Source organism: Labrus mixtus, chromosome 8 (genome assembly GCF_963584025.1).
Source record: "Labrus mixtus chromosome 8, fLabMix1.1, whole genome shotgun sequence".
NCBI classification, from domain to species: Eukaryota; Metazoa; Chordata; class Actinopteri; order Labriformes; family Labridae; genus Labrus; species Labrus mixtus.
Genome location: NC_083619.1, coordinates 23,842,033 through 23,859,297, shown reverse-complemented (window position 1 = coordinate 23,859,297; position 17,265 = coordinate 23,842,033). Strand labels below are relative to the sequence as shown.

The 17,265-nt window shown below is 40.1% G+C and overlaps 1 protein-coding gene across 4 annotated transcripts; it reads left to right on the top strand.

The window, feature by feature from the left end:
• The first annotated feature begins 3,984 nt into the window (after positions 1 to 3,984).
• Positions 3,985 to 16,362, top strand: LOC132979455 (tropomyosin alpha-1 chain-like). 4 transcript variants are annotated; one of them, XM_061045281.1, is made up of 9 exons: positions 3,985 to 4,384; positions 8,518 to 8,643; positions 13,258 to 13,391; positions 14,449 to 14,566; positions 14,672 to 14,742; positions 14,837 to 14,912; positions 15,218 to 15,280; positions 15,368 to 15,437; positions 16,006 to 16,362. In XM_061045281.1, the coding sequence occupies exons 1-9, from the start codon at positions 4,271 to 4,273 to the stop codon at positions 16,086 to 16,088; spliced, it is 855 nt and encodes a 284-aa protein (XP_060901264.1). In that variant the 5' UTR covers positions 3,985 to 4,270; the 3' UTR covers positions 16,089 to 16,362. The 4 variants fall into 4 exon arrangements, with proteins under 4 accessions (XP_060901264.1, XP_060901263.1, XP_060901266.1 ...); XM_061045280.1 differs by lacking the exon at positions 16,006 to 16,362 and adding an exon at positions 15,634 to 15,855; XM_061045283.1 differs by lacking the exons at positions 3,985 to 4,384; positions 8,518 to 8,643 and adding an exon at positions 11,399 to 12,015.
• Positions 16,363 to 17,265: the final 903 nt, after the last annotated feature.

Genomic DNA, 17,265 nt, shown 5'->3' with positions numbered 1-17,265 from the left:
AGTGGTTAAAGCAGATAAAAATGTGTGTGAGTGTGAGAGTGCAAACTGACGAGCATCTTTTTTCTCCCCCTGCTCAGATCAGCGTCTCCATTTGGAAAGCCTTTCCGCACCGAGCTTGTGCAAGACAACTGTGCCTCATCAAAGTGACACATCCCAATTCCCCTTGGCCTGTAAGATGGAGTCTAGACATTGTCAGAAGTCATAGATACAAGTGGACTGAGCGACAGAGCCAAATATAACAGATTGCCACGTCCCTCAGATACTTCCATACGCTATATGCTGTACAGTGTGTGTGTGTGTGTGTGTGTGTGTGTGTGTGTGTTTGTGACTCTGGTCTGTGAGAATGTGGGCAGTGGATGTGGTTGCGTAGTTAATAAACATGTTTGTGCAGAAGCCTCAGAGCTGAACAGGCCCGGTGACGTGTGTAGTTGTGTTACAGAATGGGCTTGTTAGAGTGGACTATGACTCAGTGAATCACACAGGTGTTACGCACTCTTAAGTGCAGGTGTTGCCACGGCCAACTTTTGTAATATGAGACTTTCAATTGCATCTCTTTGGACTGATTTATGTAAGAAATAAATCCAATAATTGCTTGTCAAATTCTTCCCGCTGATCGCAAAGTGGAAACCCTGAGGAGCAAAGTGTAGCATCAGTGCCAACATGTAGTTTGCATGACATCAGTCACTAAAGGCTATTAAAACGGTTCTACTCTCTCCTCTCCGAGCATTCATACACACTCGAATCTGTTCCACCATTCCCATGGCTTTGTGATTTATACTTAGCAGGACTTTGACTCTACTCCCAAGACGATCCTGTGGCTTTCTGGGGGAGTTTTTTACCATACAAGGAGAAGAGGAGTTTAGCTGGGTTTCCTGTGGGAGGTTTCTGATTTCTCTCACTCCGCATCTGATTCACTCTGCCTCTCTCTCTCTCTCTCTCTCTCTCTCTCCCTCACCTCCTCCTCCTCCTCCCCCCCCCCCCCCCCCCCCCTCTCCTCTTCTGGTTCCTCGTCAGGCCTCTTTGCTTCTAACCATACAGCCCAAACAAGTCAAAGAATGCTGATATTAGAAGAAAACATCACCAAAACATTTCCAAAATCAACATTTGTAACGTTAAATTGTCCCGGTTGTATCCGAGCTATGTGTTATCATAACATTGCACACAAGGAGCGTCCTGACAGACCAAATAAGGCACGCAGCCCCAGCCCTTTATCATTACAGGACGTGATGTAAGCTTGTTCAAGCTATCAAACTGCCACCACTTTCATAAACTCAGGCCAAAAAAGGGCTGCAGCTCCCCCCCCCCCCCCCTTCTAAACAGAGTTGTGTTCGTCCACTTACAGAACTATTGGTCTCTCTTAAAGAAAAGAGATTTCCTCAGACTGCTGCAAAGCTAACGTAAAGTTTTACACACACTTAGTCACAATTTCTCTCGTGCTGCACACACACTTTTACACACTTTTTACAATACACATTAAAAGTCAACCCAATTGTTCCCAAAGGTCGATTCAAACCATAAAAAAACAAACTACTGCGCTCATGAATGTTAATGCTTTAACTGTTTTCTGCATTTCTCTGCTAGTTTGATCTCTTGCTCCTCACTTGTATGTATGCAATACCTGGTGTGTGTGTGTGTGTGTGTGTGTGTGTGCGTGTGTGTGTGTGTGTGTGTGTGTGTGTGTGTGTGTGTGTGTGTGTGTGCGCAGTAGTAAGGAGTGTGTTAAATTATTATGATGTTTTTATGTATTGTTCAACATCTGTGCTGGTAAAGACAACGATCCAATTCAGCGGTTAGGTTTGTGTCACCTGTACTTGTGAACTGCAGTTTAAGTAAAGGTCTATATAATAAATAAATAAAATTAAAATTTTTGCATTCATTCTTTTCCATGTGAAATCTTGGTTTAAGTTAAATGTCCTATGTCCTAAATCCTATTAGAAAAAAAAATGGAGGAAAACTTAAGACCAAAAAATATTGGCATAAATGCAGTGTCATTTAGGGCACTGATAGCGGTTATGTTGCGCACCACATATACAGAGGCTGTAGTCCTCATCGCAGTGGCCCTGGGTTCTAATCCGACCTCCGACCTTTGCTGCATGTCATCCCCCACAATGTCTCTCTACAGCTGTCCCATCTAATAAAGATAAAAAAATGCCCCCAAAAAATATACATCTACAAATGTAGCGTTACTACACCCTGAAAAAGGCACAGGCTGAATCACGTTGGTGTATTTTAAATGTTTCTAGACCTATGAATTATATTTTTCAAACCATCCTGAGTGCCTGGATAATTTATAACCAATGTTTTTGTTCTTAAGCTTTCCTCCACTTTTTCTTAAAATAATACCTTCAATGAGCACCGCTGGTTTGAGGGATTCCAGAAGCACTCCTGTTGTCTCTCTTCTTCACCTTCTATTAGTGTCGAACATACACACGTTCGATGTGGTATGAGGCAGAATTAGATTGAATCACTAAATGATCAGCTAATCTGAGCTTTGATAACATCCTAAACTGGACTGAAATAAGAGAATTCTTACGACACATAAGGAGGAAATCCTGCCTGCATATTATACTTTTTTGTAAAGCGTCTCGAGATAACTTTTGTAATGAATTGGCGCTGTACAAATAATGATTGATTGATTGATTGATTGATTGATTGATTGATTGATTGATTGATTGATTGACATAAAGGGACATTTAGTGCAGTTTTAAGGGACAGTTTAAGATGCTTTTTTTGTACAATATGCTCCGTAAGTCAAAGTGAAGAAAACTGAATATCAGGTGTTGTTTCTAATTTCCCCTCCTGTGAAGAGTTCTCTTTGCCAGAACACAATCGTTCTATAAGAAATCACATCAAACTATGGGATGGACACTGCAACAAGTGTCAGTGCAGCATGAAAAACAAGAGACAGTGTACATGAGTCCAAGTTTATTCTCAGATGTAACTGAAGGGGCCTCTGTGTGCCTCACTGTTCTCTGAGTTTCCTTCTAATCTCTATTTTTAGATAGGGCAGCTGGCACAGATGAGCTGAAATCAAGCAGACAGGTCTATAGGTGCTGACGTCATTTGCAATAACACACACGTGCGCGCGCACACACACACACACACACACACACACACACAGAAACACAGTTCCCAATGATTTCAAATTAACCATCGCTTGCACAAGCTTCTAATATTAAAGATATCTATTTTCTTTTGGTACAATTTTTTAAGCTTTTCTTGTCATTTTTTTCTGCAAATAAGTCCCATGACATTAATACCATGCGTACCATGCGTATCTCATCGGTGCATAAAATCATATTCCTGGAAACCATCTGTGTAAAACAAGTTGTGACCGCCTGTCAACAAAGTTTTCATGCATTTGTGGGCCTTCCAAATTACAGAAAACATGACTAAATAAAGGTCTGTCAGGCCAGTAGTAATTAAGAGGATGTTAATTGCAGGAGACCTGTGGTTTATGTCTGTGCAGCTCGACCGAAAAGCTGCAGCAGCCTGGTGTAGATCACATACAGACAGCCCCAATTTTCTTTGGCTGGATCATTTTCCATACAGCCCTTTTTCATTCAGCGGTAGAATGAAAACTATGTCCTTCTCTAACCAACTCTGGTATTAACATCAATTTGAACATTCCTAAGTAAGAACACAGGCGTATGGATATGCAGCTCATCAGCGGGGGAGAAAAATGAAACCTCAGAAACTCATATTACTGATGTGAACAATGTTCTTTTGATGTCTGGGCTCCGGATCATTCTGCTGCTTCTTATCAGATATTTCTCTCCTCACTTCTGTCCAAAACAAAAAGGCCATGACCCAAAAAAAAAGGACAGGGGTGGGATGTTGCCAACACATCTACATCATGTTGTTCCTCCTAAGAGCCTTGAAGAGGTGAGGTTCAGATCAGGGAGGGAGGGGTGGGGTGGGGTTGGGGGGGGCATAGTGAGGTTTAGAGTAGCCAAAGTGGGGAGTGGCAGACGGGGTAAACGGTGGGAAAGGGCTGTCACTGGAGACCGGGGCTGCCTCAAAACCTCGAGTGAAGTTGAAATCACGCAGAGCTCCTCCAACTCTCACTTTGCATCCTCCTCTCCTCTGCTCACTCTCCGTCTGTCTCCCTCCTCCTCCTCCTCTTCTCTGCATCCGTTGGTTGATCTTCCAGTTGGCCCTGTGAGGGATCTTCCTCTGAACATCTGCAGCAGCTTTTTCACCTACAGATATAAAAAAAAGGGATTTTCTTCTGTTTTTTTTGGTGAGCCACTGAAACCCAGCCATCACCATGGAGGCCATCAAGAAGAAGATGCAGATGCTGAAGCTGGACAAGGAGACCGCCATCGACAGGGCGGAACAGGCTGAGTCCGACAAGAAGGCAGCGGAGGACAAATCCAAGCAGGTGAGACAAGATGTGATGGTGTCAAATAAGAATGACGTGAATCATCCAAGGCAGAAAATATTACAGTGTCTCAGCAGTTAAAAGAAGTCTATGAACAAATACACAACACAAGTAAGATTAGAAAAGTGCGAACATAATGAGCACAGCATACAAGTTCTAATAAGAGACGGCTTAACAGACCATAAAAAAAAAAAATAAAAAAAAAATGTAAAATACATTAATAATTAAGGTGCCTAAATGAATAGATTTGAACAATCTCTTGATAAAATACTTGTAACAAAAACATTTTTTGGTTCATTTATTTGGGGTTTTTGTGGGTCCATTGAAGTATCTGCAAAATAAATTCATATTTTAGATGTGATTTATTTTTTTTATCTCGTGATAGATGACATGACCAGAAAAATCCAAAGTAGTAGTTTTGATTTAAGAGGTGAAAAAGCTCCAGCAACACTTGGAGTGAAGATCAACTTTATTGACAAATAACTGAAAGTGTTGAAGTGTCGCTGGAGCTTTTTGACTTCTAGCATTTCACTCTTCATGCACATTTGTAGTTGGTGAAGTTCTGATGTGTTGAGTCAAGAAATACAAATCAAGGTAGTAAAATCTAGTTGCCAAGTTCAAAGTTCAAATAGTTTTTAAGTGTCTTTTATCCACTGATTATTTTAATTTATTTTGATTATTATTATTATTATTATTATTATTATGTGATTATTGATTATTTAATTGATTTGATAAAAAAAAAGAATCTCCCATTTGCAAATGAAATTAATTCCCATCCATAATTGTATCTTAATTTAATCAATAAATAAATGTAAAAAGTGCTCAAACTCCTTGTGCAGAGTGTAGCTCTGCATACGATGTCACATATTTTCCAAAGCACCAAATGCTGAATTACAAAGAGCAGCTGATACCGAGCCCCTGGGCCGTGTCTTCTGGTGGGCAGGGGGAAGAAGGGGGGGGGGGGGGGGGGGGGGGGGGAGGAGGAGGAGGAGGTCCACAGGGATGCAAGAAGAGAATCACAAAGTGACGACTGGTGAAATATTTTCAACAGCAAACCTCAGGGATTTTTTCAGACTACCAGAAATATGCTGCGGAGGATCAGCCAATCAGCAGCAGCTGGTGCTTTTAATCTTAAACTGAGAAGAACTGCATTACCCAGCATCCTTATCTGAATTTGAGTCTGTTCAGGAAAACCTCCCAAATTGCACACACGTCCATATTTGGTGCTGCATTGCACAAGCCTTACACAGAGTGATATTTTGAGGGCTAACTTAATGATAGCATACTTTATACAAGCAAAGCAGAACTTGGGGATGTAATGGGATATTTGAGGTTTTCAAAACGAGGCAATTATTTCACAGTAGGAGGCGGTTTTGTCATCATGGCGGTACGGGAGGAATGCTGGAGGGCAGGGAGTTTGAGATTCACTGAAAAAAGCCAGGATCTTCATTAAAGCAAGTGGAAAGAATCCTCTTCCCGGGTGGCTAATGCTCTAATGACACCCTCAGAGAGAACAAGCACTGACAGTTGTCAGTTGGCAGCACACACATGGACCCTCAGCATGTCTTCCAGATCAAGACGGAGTCAGCATGAAATCCTAGAAGATTACGCAGAGGGCTTTAGTTTGTTTGGATGGCAGCAATACAAGCAGCGCTAAGAGATGCTTTCTTTGCTATTCTTGGTCAGATGGGACCAACCTCAGAGCGCAGACAGAGCTGACGGAAGACACTGAAAATACACAGAACACATACTTAATATCAACAACATATACAGACAACAGACAATGTCCTGGGTACTCTTGATTATCCACAGACTTCATCATGGAGAGTTAACATTGGAACTACTTTTTTCAAAAGAAATAGTCCTGATGAAAACTTTTGATGATGTAAGATCTGCGGCTATAATCATGGGAACACTTCCTGCGTTTTGAGCCATGCTGGCAACGGGGCTACATGTAGGCTGTTATCTCTTGAGTAATATAAACACATATTAAATGGTTTTGGCATGAAATGATGTTTAGACATTCATGATTCCCAGAGGATGAATCATTATCCCTTTGGTGCTCACCTGATGTTTCCCTTCTTGCCACCATGAGGTTTATATTTGTGGTATTGAGAGAAAAAAAAGACTACAGGATGGATTGCTGGGATGTTTAAACAGACAATCATATCCTCTGAAAACTATTTAGTCTGCTGTATATTATGACTTTTAATCTGGAACCATCGAGTGGTCCAATAATCGGTTTACGAACAAATATTTTTAAATGATAACCCCATCAGTCTCTTCGTGGTTTATGAGCGATTAAGAAAATGTTAGCATGTTAAATAAAGACTGTATCAAAAGAAGAAGCAGATTATAGATTCCAAGCAATACTTCAAAGCTTCAAACTTGCTTTATTTCTAATGTCCAACAGGGGTCGACTTAATTAGTTAAAAAAAAATATTGCTATGAGAAAATGAAATATACTGTTTATATGTTATATTTATCACATCAACAAACATTTCCGTACTGTATTAACAATCTTAATTAACAATTTCAAATATAATTTAACACCTCCCAATGTTCATATTTGTAAATTTTGGTCCCATTATAAGAAACACACAACATTATGATTAAACAGTTCAGACCAAGTCATTTGATTGGACGAGAGGCATTCCAAGAGTTCTGATAAAGAGCATGGCATCACTGGGACTTGTCACTTTGTGTATCACTCCGCCTCAGGCAGCAGCTCTGAATACAGCAGACAGCGCTTGTTTCTATTCAAATCTATCTGAAACCTCAGAAAGGAAGCTATGGTTTCATGGTTTCTTGATAAATTACAACATACAGGTAAATGAGTGTAAAACAAAGTAGTTGGTCTGTGGTAACCATGGACACAAGCCAAGCAACATAGAGCAGGAGAATGTTTGGGTTGCTTGGCAACAGTCTATAGTTTCAGTTAAATTGTAGAACAATCTGCTGTCGATTATTAGGCTACTTAAAACTACAATCATCTGTCTTTTTAATTGTTGAATAAAACAATATCACACTGGAGGTTTTAGTTTAGTTTATTTGCAAATTATTTCAAACAGTCAAACAGAATGAATAAAAAAATGAAACACATGTGCAGGTGAGGTAGAAACCCATGAGGGCTTATCTCAAAACCTCACTTTAAGAGATTAAACAAAGTTAAAATAAAATACAGTAAAAATAACAAAGTAAGAATATTTACTATCACAAATAAAATGTACCCAAATGAAAATGACATACAAACATTGAAAACATAAAAATAGAGCAAAACAGGACATACAGAATGTAGACAACATAACAAGATCAGGACAATTCACTATTCACTACAAATCTTTCTGACATCAAAGAATTTCTGAGGTTGTGATGTTGAACTGAATATCAGCACTGTGATTATCTTTGACACTCAGCCTGGTGCCTTAAGCCTTAACGAATGAATCACATCAGTACTGATATAGCCTATAGTAGGCCTACACCATTAACTCTGTCACGTAATACTGCTTAACTAGTTGATCAAGTAGATTTTGCTTATTGTGTGGCTACCTTGATGCTAACATTTGGAACTAACAGACCACAGTGGCATGGCAATGTGGAGGCCTATCCACCCATATGTAGCCTACAAGATTTAAAAAACGCCAAACGTGTGGCAATAAAATTGTAGTCCACTAAATAATGTGTGACATCATGCTGGTGGCTAAGTTCACTTCTTACAGTCTCTAATGCTCACACACTAAAATGGCATGGTAAACGTGGTGAGCACCAACGTGAAATAAGCATGTTAGCATGATAAAATGAGAAAGTAAGCATGTTGGTATTTGCATTTAGCTCAAAGCATCAGAGTGCAACACCACACATTAACACATGCCTTTTTTAACTCAGGTTTTTTATCAGTCATGTTCTCACATCTGAGTGCTTCTGGGTATTGACAAAGTGTTTCTATCTAAATATGTAAAGTGAGCTTGGAGGATAACTCCAAACTGCTCCAACGCTGCCTTAAAAAATACAAGATAATTCATCTATTTTTCCATGCAGTGTTTCACTCATACTTTTTCCCTTTTGAAGAGCAACATCTTGGATTGCGTTCATCGTATCCATCCTGACATTGTGTCGTGTTTGTCTTCTTTCAGCTGGAGGACGAGCTGCTGGCTCTGCAGAAGAAACTGAAGGGAACAGAGGATGAGCTTGATAAGTACTCGGAGGCCCTGAAGGAAGCTCAGGAGAAACTGGAGCTGTCTGAGAAGAAGGCCGCAGATGTGAGTGAACCACAGAAAGGGACATCTGAAATGCATTACACTGGAACACCACAACCTCTAAGTTTCAGACTTCAGTAAACTATTGATAACAACTCTGTCAGATGGACTTAAGTATAAAGATCGAGAGCGGGGGGGACGGGGGGGGTCAGTAATTGAGACACATTCAGGTCTGCAAACAGATGTTATTTTCAAAGAAATGAAGTGCTTATGACACTCAGTCTGAGTGTTGTTTTGACTACCAACACCCTCAAAAAGGCCGTGCCTGAACGCATTTTAATAATTAACTTGTTTCCTAATTAATGAAAAACAGCAGCCAATTTTGAAAACACTGACATGTAGAGATAAAATTGTTAGAAACTATATCAAAGTCCAACATCAGAATCAGGTATTTACCATTTTGTAATAGTGGAAAGTTATAGGGCACAATCTTTAAAAGTCCCTCAATATGACTTCAACTAAATGAAGAAAGAAGGCAAAGGTACGGAAAGCTTTGCCCTGAGATTGAATTTAGACATCTCTTTCTGTCTTTTACGAATCACAAACAAAAACACACAATATATGACAGAGAGAATTAACACAAAACCTGTAATCTTCAGCACCTACTGATCAACCTCAAAAGAAGCAGACCAACAAACCTTAAATGGATTCTGAAATGACTGAGCTGTACGTCTTTGTACAGAATCACAGTCTGAGTTATTGGTGTATTCCTGAGGCCTGTAACAAAGCTTTTCCTCAAGCACAGACAGAACTTGGCCGGCCTGTAGCCGACCAGGAATCTCAGGAATGCAGCTTAAGCAAACAGAGAACCCCATACTGCAGTTTCTAATGAAATCAATGCTCTGGCCCTTTTTTTGGGGGCGGAGACACTCTCTGCTCTGTTTGGCCTTACAACGCGTACCTGACCTGCAACAAAGCTGATAAAGGTGACTTTTCACCTTTAAGGAGCATCTTTGATTTACAGATATGCCTCAGTTACCTGGAATAGAGATGTTCTGGTGACGTTTTATCTTTTATCTCGAGAAGAAATATGTAGAAAAACAGTCCTGACTTTTGCTTTTCATGGGCAGTAACAACACGTCGGCTATTAATGACATGACAATGAAACTTCTTTAGTCATGTAGTTTTTACATCATAATGATTGTCTTCAATTACTGACTGATTTCTTAATTTCTTAAAAAATTATTCATGATGTAGGAAAAACAACACCATGTTTTGTTTTTATACTCATACTATGCCTTTAGTTTACTGTTATTGGTGCTATCTATGTGATAAATGGATTATCATCAGCTCCAATAACTGTTTTTTTCATAGTTTCCTAATTCCAACTATGAGTATTTTTTTTCTGACCACAACAAAACACAAACATATAGCTCAGGTTGAGCCGGCGCCCCATATTCAGATACTACAGTCCTCGACACCATCACCTTCTGGTTCAGCTCCCGGCCTCGGCTCTTTGACGCATGTCTACTCCGCTCTATCCTTCCCAAATGTTTTGCCTCCCTTCAATAAAAAGAAGAAGGTCCAAGAATAATCTACAGGGGGGAAAAAAGAAAGAAGAATTGACCTACAAAAGATATTAAAGATTAAACTCTCACAACCAGTGGAAGCAGAGCATGTTTGGCACTGTAATACAATCCTTCATTTATTGTGAAAGTATTAGCTTCTTATTTCTAACACTGGAATTAATATTTGTGCTTAAAGACAAGTGGAAGTAGCCAGCAGTGGGCAGCTTCCCAGTTTCACAAACCTTAACATAATGCATTCATTTTTTATCTCAAAATGCTTTTTTTTCAAATGATTTTTCAATACAGCATGTAGCTCATTTGGTAAAAAAAAGGGTTCATGATAGTAAAATAGTTGATAAAGCAGGGTATGTCTAAAGTGTAGATGTGTGCTGTAATTGAGAGGTTTGTTTATATTGGCTCGACCGTTAGGCCTCTTAAAGAGATCAATCAAAGTCCTTATATTTCTAGATATTCATGAGATCGCCACAACCAAATTCAAAACAATTAGCCTTTACAATGCAATCCAATCTGTTCTATCTTTGTATTTACCAACTTGCCTACAGCTGAATTTCTGCTCTTGCGGGAATCAATAAACGATTATCTTGTGTTAAATTCTCTCACACAGTGGAACCTGCGCATGGTTGGCCTTGACTAAAAAATAATATCATTTATTAATTGCCATAATGAATGAATATGCAGCATCTTTTTTTACCCCCCGTTTTTGAAAGCAAGTGAGGTAAAACCCCTCAAAGGTTAGAGGTCTGATCACACATGATTTGTGTCTCAGCAGCCAGAAGATCTTCTTCCTGTAGACTTGTCCAACCCTATTTCTTCTCTTAGTATATTTTACACAGCTTCTGAGGGATGCTGGATGGGTATTAAAGTGACACAGGGACAGACAGAGAAAATAAATCAATGAAGAGCGAGGAGGAGGAGGAGGAGGAGGAGGTGGAGACAGAAGGGGGGCCCTGGAGGAATGTGTCGCCACCCTATGGCTGCAGGTCATGCCTGCAAGCAAATCAATTTACATTCCAGTCCAATGCAGGTCAACAACCCTTGTTCGAGAGTGTTATTGCTGCCACACCCAAACCTTACACCCTCCCTCCTTTCCTCCCCCCTTTTCTAGAAGTAAACTTTGGACCTTTGAATTTACAACTCTGTCCTTTCAGACTCCTTCCTATCCTCCCCCATCTGAACCATATCAATCATATGTCTTGATTTTCCACATTTAATAAGCTGTGATTCATCAGACTGGTGAATGCGATGAATCAGAACTGTATAGCCTACTCGTCCTCTCATGATCTCTGCCCTGCTTCCTCCTGATCACACTAGAAAAATGCAGTTTAGGCAACACCTTAAATTTGCCTTATAAGTCCACAATGGAACCGCTTCGGCTCCCTCTCACAGACTTTTACACACCTCTTTTGTGGAGGAAAAGGAGCAGTGCCTTCCCCTCCTAAATCCGGTGATGTCATCGGAGACCAGGCTTCTTCACAGGATTGGAGGATCTCGCCATAAATTTCCTGAAAACTCCCAACCCCTTTTTTTTTCCTCTCCTCTCTCTCCCCATCCCAACAGTGCACGTCCCTGACTTCCTGCCCGAGAGGGGAAAAAAAGCCTTTTCCTCGGAGCTTGAAACTTCAAATCGATAACTTTTAAGGGGACACAGCCGGTCAAATTTAGGCTGCTACTTTTTTTTCTCCTCCCTCCTTCCGCATTCTTTTTCGGTCGAGAAAACAACTTAATCGAGGTAATGGAGGTGGTAAAGAAGAAAATCCAAAGCCTCCAGCAACAAGTTGACGATGCGGAAGATCATGCACTGGAAGTACAAAGGGCGTTGGACACTGAACGGGAACAGCGCGAAAAAGTGAGAAAATGTGTCCATTTTTACAACTTCTGTCGCAATTTTCATTTGACTTTTAGTCTCACTCGCCGCCTAGGCATCTTTATTGAGAACTTCATAACTTGCTCTTGTACTTCAGGTAGCCTAACAAGTAGACTATCATCCTCTCATTCCGGCCCGAAAATATTTTACAACTTTTCCTCCGAACCCCATTGGTAAATGTGTTGTTTTTACTTTGCAAGGTGTCCTGAAGGGTCGTTTTAGAGGCTTTGAGGAAGTTGAGGCATCGTTTTATGGACATTCCTTCGCGGACCTTTGTTCGGCTGTGTTATCTAACTCAAACCCGCCCCATATCTTCCTCAAACACGAAGAACTGCACCGAGTGCCTTCACTTCATACTGTCAGCTTAGTTGTGAAATACCGAAGGATGGCAGGATTGTAATGTCTCATAATCTTGGACAAACACCTTTTTTATTGTCATATACACTCTGAAAGTGGTTCATGTTTGGTTATTTTTCTGCTTTTTTTATTTTATTTTTAGCATTTTTAATTTGTCATTTGACTCATAAGTGTACAAAATGAAGAGCTGATCTATTTCTTAATCCTCTTGAGTCACTACACAGGAAGGAGAGGGCAGACATGGTTATCTGTGGTATCAGCCCAACAGGAAACAGGCCAAGGAGAGCTAATCTGTTGTCTCACAAACATCCATGGTTTCACTTGACAACCATTACGACAATCGAGCTGTAAAACTTGAGATGCGTCAGGGTTTACTGCTGTCAGCCTCTTCGTCTACATCAGCAGTTTTCCGAGTATCTGGTCAAGCTGCAAAGTCCAGAAGTCATTATGGTTGTTGAGAATAAAACTGCTTACCTGTAAAAGACCTGACCTATATGAATGAAGACAACTGGAATATATCGGTTCCAAACTGACCATATTATTGTGACCAGTCAACTAAAAAATGCTCCAAGTATCTGGATTGATTGCAGATCATGAAAAGGCCTAATTACAGAACTTTTAATAAACTAAAAACAATATTAAGACCATTATACTCCAAGAAACTCTATTTTCTTTGAGTTGGCAATGCAAGAAATTAGCTTTAATCACCTCATTAGACCACTTTTTAAAAATCAATAAATATACAATGTATAGCACGTTTCAAACATGCAGCTTCAGCCATCCTAAACAGTATCCTTCCTCCTGCGGCTGCACTGTGTTTCCTGGCTGACCTCTGACATCTCTCTCTTCCTCTCTGTGTCGCTGTAGGCGGAGGGCGATGTGGCATCCCTGAACCGCAGGATCCAGCTGGTGGAGGAGGAGCTGGACCGCGCTCAGGAAAGACTGGGCACAGCCCTGCAGAAACTGGAGGCGGCTGAGAAGGCTGCAGATGAGAGCGAGAGGTGAGAATCAACATTTAAAAACTAAGTTGTAATGCGTCATCCGATCACTTTACAGAAACAACACACTTTTTGAGATACTCTTAGATATTATATAGGTTAAACACAACCATTGATGTCATAGACTGAATAAAACATGAACATAGTCCCATTAGTTTCTAAAGAGAAGCCGAACGATGACCATATGAAATGCTTTCTCGACCTAACTTTTTATCGATCTAAAAAAACGGGCAAAGAGGTGACGCGGAGGCGGGCCTGAAGCCTCCTGATGCACAGCAACAACACTCCCAGCTGTCAGTCGAATAGGTCAGGACCCTATTTCTGTAAATCGCGGAGCCTTAGCATAACCAAAACAAATGAGTTATAAAACAAAAATGCAACCATTGTACAGTTCTAACAAAAAAAAGAAGAGATATATGAACCAAATGTTTTTGTTTTTTTAAATAGCTCTGTAAAAACGATTATTTCTTCTGTAAATTATATTTTGACATTGGGCTTAATGGGGGTTCATTGGCTTTTGGAGCCGGCCTCAAGTGGACAATCAAGGAACTTCAACTTATTGCCCCCCCGGTGTTAGCTTCAGCCATAGCCACTTGGTTCTCCAAAAAGAAAATACTGTAACCATAGCTGGATATAAAACAACATCAGGAGGGATCTGTTTGGGGGTTGTAACTGTTTGAGAAAAATTCAAATGCAAAGATATAATAAAATAAACTTTATACATTTTACAATACAATTTAAATGCTGATTCATACAGATACAAAATAAGGACAGGAGACATCTCCAAAGATAAATTCCAAATTAAAAGTTTGATTTAAAAAAAAAAAAAAAAAAAAACTTCCAACGTAACAAAAACAACTTGCAAAAAAATATATAAGTTGATAATTTAAGTTTTTAGGAACAGTCTTCATTTATTTCTATATATTTTTCAGGTTATCTGCGTGGATACATTATCTATGAGCCCATGTTTAATTTTAAGTTTTATGGATGGGGAGAACTATAGCAGAGATAATACTGTGGTGTTGTTTAACTGCAAACTGTCCGTCTTTGTGATCTTCAGGGGCATGAAGGTGATTGAGAACCGAGCCATGAAAGACGAAGAGAAGATGGAGCTCCAGGAGATGCAGCTCAAAGAAGCCAAACAAATCGCCGAGGAGGCCGACCGCAAATACGAGGAGGTACATCCACTGGAGAGATCTCATTAGAGCTGACTTAGAGTTCACACATGGATCTGATATCATTCTGTATTTGCTCACCTGTGTTGGTTTATTTTTATACTCCAGTCTGCCCGTAAACTGGTGATCCTGGAGGGTGACCTGGAGAGAACAGAAGACAGGGCAGAAATTGCAGAGCTGTAAGCAGAAATTCACTGAATCTCTCAAGACACCTACACCTTTTTTAAAAATAAGTTTTCAGTCACATTTATATGAATTTCTGTCTTTGTACAGTAAGTGTGGAGAGCTGGAAGAAGAGCTGAAGAACGTCACCAACAACCTGAAGTCTCTACAGGCTCAGTCTGACAAGGTGAGTGGTGTCAATCTGTCCTGTAGATTTAAAGGGAAGCATCCAATATGCTTCTGCACAGAATGAGCTTCAAACACCAAAACAATGATCGTATTTTCTTAGAAAGATACATTTCAGCACAGATAATCTGGCCCTAGCGGTTATGTTGCATGCCCCCTGTACAGAGGCTTAAGACCTCATCACACCCGCCATCCCACCGATTCTCGTATTGAGCATTAAAAGCCTGGAAAAAAACTCATTTTCAGAAAGAAAAATGTTGTTGTTTTTTTTCATTGAAATGATTGTCTCTGTCTGTTTCTCTCTAGTATTCTACAAAAGAGGACAGTTACGAGGAAGAGATCAGAACACTGAATGAAAAACTTAAGGATGTAAGTTCATGTCTGTCTAAGCGCTGTCCTCTGGTGGGAGCTGTGACTGGATGATCAATATGTTTTATTGTGTGTCTTTGTCGTAAGGCTGAATCCCGTGCAGAGCGTTCAGAAAAAGCAGTTGCCGTGCTGGAAAAGAACGTAGATGACTTAGAAGGTACGTTTAATTATCATCCTCCTTTTCAATCCTTTCTTTGATTCACTTTGTTTGAAACTTTCCCGCTCCGTATTTCTCATTCTTAATCTAAGATCTCTTTGTTTCTTCCTTTCCTCTTTGGTCTGCAATTCCCTCTGCACCTCTTCCACCTGCTCTCCCTGTCTCTGACCTCTGACCTCTGACCTCTGACCTGCAGACGAAGTGTACACTCAGAAGCTCAAGTACAAGGCTATCAGCGAGGAGCTGGATCATGCCCTCAGTGATATGAACACCTTGTAAACCTTGCGTTCAGCTCGTGATGTTTTCACTTTCTCTTTGCCTCCTCTTGTCTGATCAGAAGCACTTTGTCTCTTGTTTTCTCCCTTTGCTTTAAAGTTCTCCTTTCTCCTTTTGCTTTAGTTCAATAAAGGACTTCTTTCTGTTTTACCCCGTCTTCTTCTATTTCTTTAACGTCTTGAGTGTGCTCCACAAACTACATGTCATCTGCTCAACCATTGCACTTTAGTGCTAATCAATCTGTTCACTGATATAGGCATTTTCTTTAACTGCTCTTACCTTTTTATTGCAGACGGCATACATGAAGCGAAAAAGGATAACGTAAATATGCATCAACTTCTGGAACAAACACTGCACGAGCTGGGGAGCTTGTAATATGCCAAGAAGAACATCAACCAATAAATGAAAAAACAACCCCCTTTTTTTTTGTTGTTTGAAGATATTTTCTACATGCCACCCATTGTCTGTAATTTCACTCTTTATCCTGGTAGCTAAAACACATGTTTCCCTTTTTATATATTTATGCTTCTTTTGTTTCCTAACTGGTTTTTTTTTTAATGGTTTTCCATATGATATTCAGTATCGGTGCTGGAAATTGTGTTTTTAGACCAAACCCTTGCAACAAATAAAAGTGACGAAGATCCTGATGTTTTTGTGTGTGTGTGTGTGTGTGTGTGTGTGTGTGTGTGTGTGTGTGTGTGTGTGTGTGTGTGTGTGTGTGTGTGTGTGTGTGTGTGTGTGTGTGTGTGTGTGTGTGTGTGTGTGTGTGTGTGTGTGTGTGTGTGTGTGTGTGTGTGTGTGTGTGTGTGTGTGTGTGTGTGTGTGTGTGTGTGTGTGTGTGTGTGTGTGTGTGTGTGTGTGTGTGTGTGTGTGTGTGTGTGTGTGTGTGTGTGTGTGTGTGTGTGTGTGTGTGTGTGTGTGTGTGTGTGTGTGTGTGTGTGTGTGTGTGTGTGTGTGTGTGTGTGTGTGTGTGTGTGTGTGTGTGTGTGTGTGTGTGTGTGTGTGTGTGTGTGTGTGTGTGTGTGTGTGTGTGTGTGTGTGTGTGTGTGTGTGTGTGTGTGTGTGTGTGTGTGTGTGTTCTGCCTTACACAGTAAATTTGTCAAACAGGAAACTAGAGCTTTGCTGCTCCCACAACAACAACTGAGTCTGACATGACAACTAATTGTCAGTATTTACTACAGTGATCAAACAATACACCGGTATATGCAAGACATAATACTGACCTTGTTTTTAATTATAATAATGACATCACTCACCATGGTGTTTGACTTAGTTTAGTTACTTTAAATACCCAAAACTTATGTATTTCCTTTTTTTTTTTTTTGTGAAACTAAATAATAATGAAGTCATCAGAACAAGTGAACAGCCTCCGAAGAATATTTGAAAACAGCAATCCAATCGAATTTGTACTGTCTTACTACAGGAAATGCAACAATGTTCAGTGTTTATATATCAGTGAAATAAACACGTATTATCAGGAAAATATAAGCATATCAAAAGTAATTGTAGGCTTGTTAGAAACACTTCATATTCAAGAATGCTTTGTAAAGG